Source organism: Condylura cristata, unplaced genomic scaffold, assembly GCF_000260355.1.
Source record: "Condylura cristata isolate star-nosed mole 26May11 unplaced genomic scaffold, ConCri1.0 scaffold00018, whole genome shotgun sequence".
In the NCBI taxonomy this organism is placed as follows: Eukaryota; Metazoa; Chordata; class Mammalia; order Eulipotyphla; family Talpidae; genus Condylura; species Condylura cristata.
Window position 1 is genome coordinate 38,557,403 of NW_004567119.1, and position 12,047 is coordinate 38,569,449.

Sequence of the window (12,047 nt, forward strand, 5' to 3'; positions counted from 1 at the left end):
AATACTTAATGGTCTCATAAAACAGCTTGTCATTCCTAGGACTAAGTCTTATGTATAAAGCTACATGTAGAAAGGTATTTCAGACAGGCCAAAAAGAACAGTGATATCAACCTAGAAACATAGTTCTAGAGGAGGGGGAAAACTTAGGGAAAAAATAGAATCATTTATTCATGACTTCAAGAAGTCATTTGATCTAATTCCAGATAGAGATGATAAAATCATTTGTATTTTACATATGAGACAATCGAGGCCTAAGGAGATATTCAAACAAGGTAACTTTGTTATTCAGTAATAGACCTAAAGGGATTACAATTGTGGTCTCCTAAGTTCATTCTTAGAGTGTAGACATCACTTCAGTATGTGAAAGTGCCTTGTCTATACTCAGGTACATGCAGCAGAGGTCTTATATCTGCTTTTACTTCTCTGCAGGTCATATCTAACTCCTGTACGGGATGAAGAAGCAGAGTCTTTACGGAAAGCGCGCTCCAGACAAGCTCGGCAGACTCGAAGGTCTACTCAAGTACGTATGGACGCTTGCCTTTAATGTCCTTTTGTGCTCTACTTTCCCATTGGAGATAGGAAAAAAAGTAGTATGATGAGCACCTTCTTCAAATTTCAATAGTAAAGGCTTTCACCTGTGTTCAGTCTTCTACCACACACAATCAAATAAAGTTAGGGCTATACCTGCCTGCTCTCACATCTCTCCTCCAGGGTCAGACATGGTTTATCTCCTTTCCTTCCAAAGGTTAACTGTTCCACTTGTGGAAGGGACCACATCTTAACCCCCAAAAGAGAACCATTTGATATTTCCTTAAAATAATAAATGTAAAGTCACCACGTGATCTAGCAATTCTACTCTTAGGTGTATAAAAAATGAAAATATATGTCCATGTAAAAACATGGATGCACGTATTTATAATAGCATGACTCAAAATTCAGTGTTCTCTCTGGCCAGAGTTTATTTTCTGTATAGGCTGTATTTATGTGTAGAGTTTGCAAGTTTGCTGTAGCGTAGAGCATTGGGCTTCTAGCTGCACCAAATATTTAGCGTGTGTGGCTCGTTGTACCTCAGGGATGCTCAGCAGTTGTGGGAGTGCTAGGCCCAAGCTGAGCCATTAAGCAGTTATCACCTGAGACATACACAACCCAAATTTCCAAATTGTTACATAAACAAAATGCTATATATCCACACAATGGAATATTATTTGGCAGTGAAAAGAAATGAAGTACTGGTATGTGTTAATGAGACATTGTGGATGAACTTCAGGAAGCATTGCAAAGTGAAAGAAACCAGATAGGACTGCATTTATGTGAAAATGCCCAGAATAGACAGATCCAGAAAAATAAAAAGCAGATCAGAGGTCACCACAGGCTAGAGAGAGCGAGGAGTGGGAAGTGACTCCTGATGGAGTCCTGAAATTTGTGGTGACGTTTACAATACTCCGTAAGTAGTTACAACTCAAGAAAACATTCCAAAGAGAGTAAAAAAGGATCCCTAAAGGAGCCATTAAAGTAAGGAGGACTTTGATATAATCTGCATTGTATTTTTGTAAATATCACTGTGCAAAGAATTGATGGGAAGTGCTGGACAAAATTCTGTTCATCAAACCTGGAAGCAAGGAGTTCGGTTGGACAGTTACAGTTGTCCACTCTGGAAATAATAGGACCACAAACTCGGCTTATCATGGCAATGAGAAAGAGACAAAGCTATGAATAAGTATTATTTAAGGAGACAGAGGATGTGAATAAGCAGATGAAGCAGAATGAAAAGGAATATAGGCAAAGGAGGAAAGTAAAGCAGGAACTGTTGGTGCCACAGAAGTGAATGGTCAGTTCCATGTGAAAAGGAAAGTTCAACAGTTTTAAATGCTATAGATGTCTCGTAAAAAAGTTCACGACTGACAAAGGAGCAGTGTAGATGGCAGCGACACGCCCCAGCTGTCTTTTCTGACCCTCCCAACATAGATCAAGTGTCCTTTCTCTCTACTTTAGCATGTTATTTGGTTTCCTTTCATGAATTTTCGACTGTTCCCCTAGAAGAATGTAACCTCCATGAGGACCAAGTTTGATTATATTTTTGTTTTGGCTCATTGTGGTCACATACACATAACAGACAATTCACTACTTTAGCCATCTTTTAAGTGTTCAATTCAGTGGAATTAAATCCATTCACCTTATTTTGTAACTAGCATCTATCTCCAGAACACTTTGTATCTTCCTACACTTGGACCTCCTCCCCACTCAACAGTAGCCCCTCTCCCTACAGTCTACCCTTTGTCTCCATGAGTGACTAAGTATCTCTTACAAGTGGAATCATAGAATATTTGTCATTTTGAAGCCTGCTTATTTCACTTAGTTTTATGTCTTCAAGTTTCATCCATGTCATAGCAGGTGTAAGAATTTTCTTCCTTTTAAAAAATAACATGTTACTATGTGTGGACAGCCACGTGCTGCTTGGCTATGTTTTGGTCAACAGTGGACTGTAGACAGCTATGCTGGCCACCGGCTGCAGCATAGCACTTTGCTGGGTAGCTGCCAGTCAAGCTCTATAGCGCCACCCAGTGACGAATTCGCCTAACACCTAGTTTCTCGGGAGCCGAGCCCCTAGTCCAGTGTACTCAGGACTGTACTGAACATTTTGCTTATCCATTCACCTGTTGTTAAGACACCTGGATTGCTTCCACCTTTTGGTTGGTGTGAATAATGCATCTGTCTCCACATTTTAGCTGATAGTTAAATACCTGATTTGACCAGCTTCCGTCTATTTCTTCCCACCTCTGCAAAAAAAAAAAAAAAAAAAAGGGCTTCTCCCAGCAGAGGAGAAGCTGCTTTAGTGTATACAAGTGATCTCTTCCGGGCCCTGCTTGCGGTTCTTCTGAGTACATACCCACAAGTAGAATTTGTGGGGTCATATGTTTTGTCTTATATTCCATTCTACTCCCCTCATTTTTTATCTTTTCTACTAGACAAAGGTTTTTGAGTAAGGAATCCTTTGATTTGTCTTGTAGACCCAGTACTTAATAAGAGACTTAGCTCCTTATGACAAGGATGAGTGAATAAATTAATGAACAGTTTTTTTTTTTTTAAGCAAGTCGTGCATATAATACTTGCTTAACTACATTCCAACTTTGGGACTGCCCTCTTCTGAGGACTTAGACATAACTCCTTGAAGTAGAATCACCTCACTCCCTTCCTGATCATCCCCTTCTCTTACACTTGTCTCTTCATTTTTGCTTTGTTCTGTCCTGCTTTCCCTGTGAGCCTGAGGGAAACATTAGCTGTTGGAATATCTCTCTGTGATTCCCTAGGTACCTGGGAAACGATGAAAGAGAAAAAGCCAGTCTAGGGGGGGTTTTGGAGGGGCTGAGTGAGGAGGAGAGGTGCTTTTATTCTAGCCTCGTTCTGAACTTTCACCTTTGAGTCTAGTTGTTTTTTTTTTTTTTTTTGAGTCAGATTTTCCTGAGTAAAATCAAGTTTTTCTGGTATCTGCTACTTAGAGAATCCCTATTGGTAAACACTTGCCCTCAGCAGGGATGGGAGTTTTCAAATGAAGGTGTTGAGAAGTACTGGCACTGGGCGGGTTTCCCTGCTGACCTATTTTCAGAGCTCAAATTGGAAAAACAAATACTATGTCTGAAATGTACCTCATTCCAATCTGGGGTCTGCACACTGGAGTGCTCACGCACATTGTGTTTGCAGTTGCCTCATGCATTTTGGAAGCTTCATTTGAAATTCGATACTATTCAGTCTTTTAGGGAGTTTCCCTACTCTCATTCATCAAAAGTTACTCCATGATTAGAGTACAACTTCCCTGACCTTGTCATATTTTCCCAGGGTGTAACCCTAACAGACCTTCAGGAAGCAGAAAGGACTTTCAGCCGATCGCGGGCAGAGCGGCAAGCTCAGGATCAGCCTAGCCCAAAGCCCAGAGACCCTGAGGGGAGCACCGAGAAGTATGAGTCTTCAGCTGCTTCTTCCAAGGAAGCTGGGGAAGACCGAAGGGGCGGGAGTCTGGATGAAGAGGTAAGCTTGTTTTGTTTGCACTTTCTCTACTGAAAGCTGGATAACTCGTGGAAAATTCTTCCTCACTGATAATTCAATTGCTTTACTACTTTGAAGTGGACAACTTATAGGAAAATCTGTTTATGTCTGTCTTGGCAAACCTGTGTGACTTGAAAGAATTCAGACAAACTGACAGCCTTAAGTAATCATTTTCTTCCTCTGAGAATTAGCTGATGCTTGCTCCCCAGTTTTATTGAGCTACACATATTGGCATAAGCCATTATGTTCCATGCAGAGCATGATGAACTGAATGCCACTTGAGGTGGAGTTAACTAAGTTGTCAAATGAACTAAATTTAACCTTCAAGGAATTTAGTTAACTTGATCTTTAATGGAATCTTTTCTAAAAAGACTAGTCACAACATCATAAAATGCAAATAGAAATTAAGCATTTACCCATTGTTTATGCCAGGCACTGTTTAAACTGCATCATGTGTATGGTATTTGTTTAACCTTCAAAGCAACCCCCCAGGTAGGTGTTTTTATTCATATTTTAAATATGAAGAAATTGAGTCATAGAGAGGTTAAGGAAATTTCCCCCTTTCACACAGCTAAGAAGTGACTAAGCAAGAATTCAAACAAAAGCATCCAGATCCACTGGCATCATTGTCTTAATCTCTGCAAACCTGAGTTTACAAAGCACCTTCATCTCCTACCCCAAGACGTCACTATCGGGTGGGCAGTTTCACTTACAAGCCACTTCTCCAGAGGGTCTGGTAGCCAAAGATGGAGGGTTCTATTCAGAGTGAATGCGCTCCCACTTTACTAGGATGGCCAGCGCCCTTGGCTTTTCTCACGGCCCTCTGTGTCCCTCCTTCCTCTCAGCATGTCCCAGTTGTGACAAATTTCTTGTCCTAACTCTGACTGGTTAGGCTGCATCGACTGAGGCTCTGTTGGTTGTTTTATCAGCTATTTATCGAGCATTTATTACCAGGTGCTGTTTTAAGCATTGAACACATCATCTTGTTTAATCCTCACAAAACTCTCTGGGAAGCTACTACCCCTATTTATATATAAGGAAGTTGAGGCTCGGCAAAGTTAAGTCATTGATTTCAGGTCACATAGCTAGTAAGTGCCGAAGCTAGAATTTTAACAAGTTCTATCTGACTCCAAAGCTTACTTCATATTTTGGTTATGTCTCTGTATTTTATTAGCATATATATAGCCTCTATGTTAATGAGAGTGTCTCTATCTCTGCATCTTTGATAAACCAAGTTAAACCTTACTGTCACGTTCTACCTGTCCTCTCAGAAAAAAATTCCAAGCAGAAAAATGGGGTTTTTAAAGTGTTAATAAAACCAGCCCTAGCAAGTTTTCAGAAATGCTCAGATTTAGCTCTGTTCTCAGATATCTCCTACATATTCCTCAACTTTTAATTTTCTGGTGTCAACATAGCCTCTCAGCTCATCATCCTCTTACTACTTTTACTTTAAGATCAAAGGAATTTTGTCAAAAGGCTAGTGCTACTTTGTGCCCTGAATCTATTTAGGAACACTTTTCTTGGGCTTCTATCAATATGATAATGATGTTGCCATATGAGTCTGAATCTGTTTCCTTTCTGGCTGATTAGAGAGCTTTATAGCCATTTATTGAACACATAACTAATAAGTCTCTTGGTACAGCGGGGGGAAAAAAACTTTTTAAAAAAGATTTATTTAGGCCCTCCCTGGTGGCGCAGCGGGTTAAAGCACTGCACTGAGAAGCTAAAGCCACTTCCGCATGAGTTCAAATCCCGCCTGCCCCGGAGGAGACCACATGGCGAGGCAGACCTCTCCTGACCCGCCCGCTGCTCCCCTCAGCAGTGTACTTCATCGATCTGCCTGTTCTGCTCCCCGCTCTGTCTCTGGTGAAGCCTCTCACTGCCCCTGAGCCTCTGGCCTGTACCCCAGTTCTCTATGTACAAATAAATAAATCTTTAAAAAAAAAAAAAAGATTTATTTATGCATACAAGAACTGGGGTACAGGCCAGAGGTGCAAGGGGGGTTACTTTGAGAGGATTCACCAGAGACAGAGTGGCAGATCAACTGAAACACACTGCCGAGGGGAACAGTGGAGGTGACAGGAGGGGTCTGTATGTGCCTGTGGGTAAGCTCCTGGCTGGGGACCAAACTCATGCTGCTTTGGCTGTGGACAGCTTCATAGTGTTGGGCTTTAACCCCTTGCATCAGGGAGGGCCTTTCACTCCCCACCCACACACACCCCATCAGGGAGGGCCCCAGAAAAAGAAACAATTATATTAAGTCTGCTATCCTTATCCTGTGGTTGGACTTGACCTCTCACATCTCATCCCACGGATAATTTCCAGCCTGTCTATCGTCGCCTGAGGTGTCCAGCTCAGCCAGACAAACTCACAACACCAGTGTCTCCTTCTGCATCAAGATCCTCTCTCTACACCAGCTCCCATCTGCTTCGGACAAATAGATCTTCAGACCCCGATTCTGAGAGTTCCGAAACTACCACAAAGGCCACGACTACAGAAGAAATGGACAAAAATGGTAGGTGCCGCTTCAGGAAGCACAGGCCTCCCCGCCCCAGTGAGCGTGCCCCAGACTTCTAAAGTTCACACTTTATTTCCTCTGTCCAGAGAGCGAAGAAGCAGACTTGGATGATCAGTCCTCTAACAGGCTGTCCACCCGTGACAGGAGGCGGCCCAAGGAGCGACGGAGAGGCACTGGCATCAACTTCTGGACAAGAGATGTGAGTGGCCTGTTGTGTGCGATGGCAGCTCCCGGGCCCTAGGCTGCCATCCGTGTGTTGAGTTCAGAACAGAGTCCCACCCGGTACATGAATCTCGGAGGTCGCTAGAAAGTATTAATCTGAGGGAAAGGAAGACCAGCTAGTGAGTGTGTGTGTTCCTGCTGGCTGCTGGGCAGCTAACACAGCGCCAAGCACATAGTAGGCACTCAGGAACAATCGGTGAAGAATGAAAAAACTAGACATTCATAACAAGCATGTCAGTAAATATAAAGAGTAAATGAACTTGTCAAATGTTAGCAGTCCTCCCTAGATTTCTGCAAGGATTGCTGAAAGTCATGTAGTCAAGAATATCTTAGTACCTCATCTAAGCAGAATTTCTGATTAAATATTTTAGAAGAACTACAGGAATTTCAAGTAACTTAAAATCTGTAAGGAGCACAAGTACTTTTGACTTAATTTTATTCTGGAGGAAAAAAGGAACAAATAATGCAAAAGAGATAGACTTTAAAATAAGACAGGTACACCGTGCTTGCAAACGAGAAACACACATTTCATACTGTAAATCACCCTCCTGTTCTATAGCCTTCCCACTCGACTTTGTTATTGGCATTTTAAAAACTCAAGTGGCCAATAATGAAGAGATCAGTGATTGTTTGAATGAGACAGGAAATGAAGCATCAATAGTCATCTATTAGAAACTGTCTTTTAGATCAAAATATTTCATTGTTGGAACTTCCCCGGTAGTACAAAGGGTTAAAGCGCAGCGCTCTGAAGCTCTCCACAGCCACTGCAGCACAAGTTCAACCCCAGCCAGGGAGGTGACCCACAGGGCGCAGCAGACCTCTCCTGCTCCCCTCAGCAGTGTATTTCAGTCAGCCTGCCTGTTCTGCTCCCCACTCTGTCTCTGATGCAGCCTTTCAGTCCCCACACGTACAGATACCTCTGACCTACACCCCAGCTCTTACATGCATAAATAAATGAAATAAGTCTTCAAAAATAAATTTCAGTTTTGGGAACAAATAGACTGATAACTTGGCAAAGATGAAATAAATTATGTTTTCTTAAAGATACCCCTTCTCCGACTGTGGAGCACGTGATGTTTTTGACTACAGGTGATGTTCCCAGACTCCCTGCCTCTGACAGCTGTTGAAAGCAACACTAACAGAACATTACTTGGCAGTCAGTTATCACTGCCCACGTTTGAATTGCCAAAATCATCCTTGTTTTCAAGGACGCCTATGACCATGATCCTCTTGTTTTTCTTCTTTCTTGCTTTTCAGGACGATGAAGCTGATGTGTCTGAAGAAGTAAAGCAGAAGTGGGTAAGTGACAAGCCGATCAGGCATGTCCCTTTATGACTCAGCCCTGCTCCTGTGTGTGTAATGTTAATAGAGGGGAAAGCAGACCTGTGCAGATTCGAGTAGAGGAGAGTTTGGAGATAGACATTCCTCTGAAAAAGGTGGGGGATGCTTGGTTGATGCCTCTCTGATCTGGAATAACAATTTCCTTGCTCTTGAACTAATTTCCTACCATTGTCCATGCTTGATGCCAACCCCTGGCAGTGATAGAATCCGTCTTTTTCTGTCATGAGTGCGTTACTGGATCATATAAAGTACCGTGAAATCATTGGAAGAAAGGTGAAGCGTGATAATATTTCTCTTATGGATTACATTAATAAAGAGGAACATAAATGCAAAAATGTAAAAACATCCACGAGTCCAAAAGTCATTTACATTTTACTTTGAAATAAGGCTCAGTGCCTGGCCTTTTATAGCTCAGACCCTTTAAGGTCTGGCATCCAACTTTTCTCTGCAATTGTGACATGGACCCTGCTTTCTTACTAATCCAAGATCATGTGAACCATACAGATATGCTAAAAAAAAGTCAGTGACTTTTCTTATAAAGATATTGTACAGCAAGGACAGGGTTTGGCTTTGACTAAATGAATTGACTGAATGTTCATTTCTGTTAGAAATTATGTGTGAAGACATTGCCATTTTGCACCCTAGTTGAAAGTATGTCTTCAACACATATTGACAATCTACAGCTCATTTTTAGCAGTCATTGACCTGCCTGTATCTTCCTTAAGGTCCAAAACAGTTACTAATGGCCTTGCAAAATTGCCTAACCTTGAATGAGGGCCCCTTCACAAGAATGAGGTGTGTCATGTGGAAATGCCGCATAGAGGTTCCCTCGGGAGCCCATATGTGATCACGTGTACAGCAGCTCTTCAACTTGAGTTCTTCAGAAGGCTTCGAGAGGCTTTTGGAGACAGAGAGGAGTGCAGCAAAGTTGCTTTGGTAATCACACAAGACCCAAAGAGAGACTCTTGAGTAACAGATACCCAGCATTGAAAGGGACTGTGATCTCCCGAGAGCTGTTGAGGTCATTGAAATCCATAGAGGGAATCATAATAAGGGAGGCTTTGTGCTCATGGAATGTCTTTTGTCAGTGAAAATCTTTGTGTCTACTTTTCTATACTACTTTTCTAAATTACTTGAAATGGAAAAATCCTAGCCTCGGGTGACAAGTAAGAAAAATTAAGATGTTCTTCTCGGAGAAGTCAGAATTCATTTTAGAACTATTGACTTAAAGCACAGAAAAGATTTCCTGACTGATGAGGAAAAGCAGAGACTTGCGGTTTGCCATGAAAGTGTTTTTGTTAGACTGAAAAATATTCCATTCATCCAGTTGCTTGAGGCATCTACTGGTGTTCCTCAGGTGGGTGCATCTGAGAGAAAAATCAACAGGCTGTTCTCTCCAGACTGGTTACTTCGAGTGTGTGCGGGTGAACCAAAATTGGCACAAGCACAGATGCCACTGGCCCACCAGCAGTGCGGAAGACAAGACTGACCAGCACAGGCGATTTTTGTCCTTTTTCTTTCCGGTAAAAGCCTCATTTACTTTAGCTTCTTGCCTCATTACTCCAGTGTATGTCAAAGAAATTTACCTGTTTTTCTCGAAAGTACACTCATGGAACACTAGCAGGCTTGGTGCCATTAGCTACACGGCCCACAGAGCAGCACGCCTGGTTAGGGCTCAGTGTACATTGCTACATTTCTATTTCAAGACAATCAGTAACATGTGATGACTTTCTTTCTCTCCCACTTCCTTGTCCTTCCATCAGATGGCAGAGTTCACTTGGGGCTGCTGCTGAGATGGGTCAGCCAACTGGAGTGTTGCCTTGAAATGGCACTGTTAGCCAAGCAGCTTGTTTACTGCTGAAAACCAGGGGAGCTCCTCCTTTCTGGGTGTTTGGCTCAGGATTGGTTCACTACTGAGGTCGCAGCTGACTTCTCTGTCTCCTGTGGAGTGGTAAAGCTTTCACTTTTGAGGTTAACTCTTCCCAAGACTCTGACATCTTTTTTTAAATCAAGATATCATTTACAATCCACAAGCTGCATGGACCTTAAGTTTACTGTTTGCTGAATTTTGACAGTTGTATACGCCAGTACAGTAGCCCCCCCCACCATATGAGATTCTGTTTCCTAAAGTTTTAGCTACCCACAGTCAGAAAATACTGTGTACAATAAGATACTTTGAGAGACTGCATTCATATAACTTTTTAATTATAATAAATTATTCTAATTTAATTATTAGTTATTGTTGTTGATCTCTTACCTTTATCACATATACATAGACGAGATTTGATCCCAGAAAAACCCAGGAATTAGGGGTACTAAAACCAGTGGAAAAGCCACACGTAAGTTATAGTTGGCTCTCCATATCCATGGATTCAGCCAACTGCGGATGGTTGAGGTTGAAGAATCAGAGATAGAAATATATATATGTATATAATTGGGCCCACACAATTCAAGCCCATGTTGTTCAAGGGCCAGCTGTATATTTAGGGTTTGGTATTAGCCCCAGTTTCAGGCATCCTCACAAGGGTCTTGAGAGGTAACTCCTCTTCTGACTTCTATTGCCATCATTAGTATTAACTGTTCTTGAATTTCACTAATGTGGAATCATTCAACAATAATATTTTGTGTTAAAATATTATTGTTTTGTGTTAAAATATATATAGATATTTTCCTCTTCTTAAAGATTCCAAAAGAAGATGTTTAACCTCTCGTCCACTTATTAGTAACAACACGTGGTTAAGAAGACCTCTTATTGATTAACCTAAGTCTCTGTTTACATTATTGAAACCTCTTTTTTTGTGCCTATGCTAGAAATGCAACCAATGTTTACATACAGAAAAGATATATGGCCAGGAGTGACCTGATGTTTATTAGTTATGTGATAGAGGAAGAACCAGCCATACTTTCTAAGGTATTAACACCAGTGAATGATGCTTAGGAAGTTAGGGACTTAATAGTATGTGGTTTTAGTTCAAAATCTATTCCTATAGGTAAATTCATGAACCATTGAGACTGACAATGAATATTAAGTAGGTGTCTTAACTCTTCTTGACAGATGTATTTTAAACAAATGTTTAGTCATCCTCATCAAGTATGTAACAGTCATCAAAAGTTTTAATATGTCCTCTATCTTGCAAAGTGGAAAAAAAAATGTGGGCCTCCCTGGTGACCTAAGGGTTAAGTCTCAACACTATCACTGCTAAGGCCTGAGTTGATGGTCCCAGCCAGGGAGCTGCCCACATGGCACAGCAGACCTCTCCTTTCTCACCCACTGCTCCCCTCAGCAGTGTACTTCAGTAGACACCTGTTCTGCTTACCACTCTGTCTCTGGTGAATCTTTGCACCCCAAACCCCAATTCTACACAAAAAATTAAAACTGCAGAGTTTTGCAGAGGTCAAAGGCACACTGTGGGCCCACTGCAGAAGAGGAATGGCCATTTGCATTCTTTCCGTCCCTGATCTTTGGCTGGCCTACCTGCCTTTGCTTCAACACCAAGTGTTATCTACTGCATCCTTGTCCTTTTATTTCATTTACTCCCCTGAAGCAGACTATTTGCCAAGCCAATTTCATTGTATAATTGAGTTTATCACTAGAGGGCAGAAGTGGTCAAGGGAAAAGATGTTGAATGGGAATGCTGCCCTGGAAAGCTGGGCAGAAGTCAGAGAGCTCTTGTTTTGAAGGAATTATTGAAACGGCCAGTTCAATGTAGTCAAATTACTTGCCTCCCAACTTTTGGTATCTTGGAATTAGAAGGGAGGTAGAAACAACTTCATTTGACCATTAAGAAAACTGAGATCAGGCCCTCCGTGGTGGCGCAGCTGGTTAAAACACAGCACCAAGAAACTAAAGCAATGTTTAAAAAAGTTTGATTCCTGCCTGCCCCGGAGGTGATCCACATGGCATGGCAGACCTCTCCTGACCCAC

The 12,047-nt window shown here is 41.8% G+C and overlaps 1 protein-coding gene across 4 annotated transcripts in view; it reads left to right on the forward strand.

Annotated features, from left to right (window-relative positions):
* The window catches only part of PPP1R12B (protein phosphatase 1, regulatory subunit 12B), a 169,833-nt gene that overhangs the window by 91,469 nt on the left and 66,317 nt on the right, over positions 1-12,047 (forward strand). For all 4 annotated transcript variants that reach the window (XM_012726845.1, XM_012726844.1, XM_012726847.1 and 1 more), the window contains 5 exons: positions 430-520; positions 3,835-4,023; positions 6,367-6,556; positions 6,646-6,758; positions 8,039-8,080. In XM_012726845.1, the coding sequence (XP_012582299.1) occupies positions 430-520; positions 3,835-4,023; positions 6,367-6,556; positions 6,646-6,758; positions 8,039-8,080 (625 nt within the window). The remainder of the gene's footprint in view (positions 1-429; positions 521-3,834; positions 4,024-6,366; positions 6,557-6,645; positions 6,759-8,038; positions 8,081-12,047) is intronic.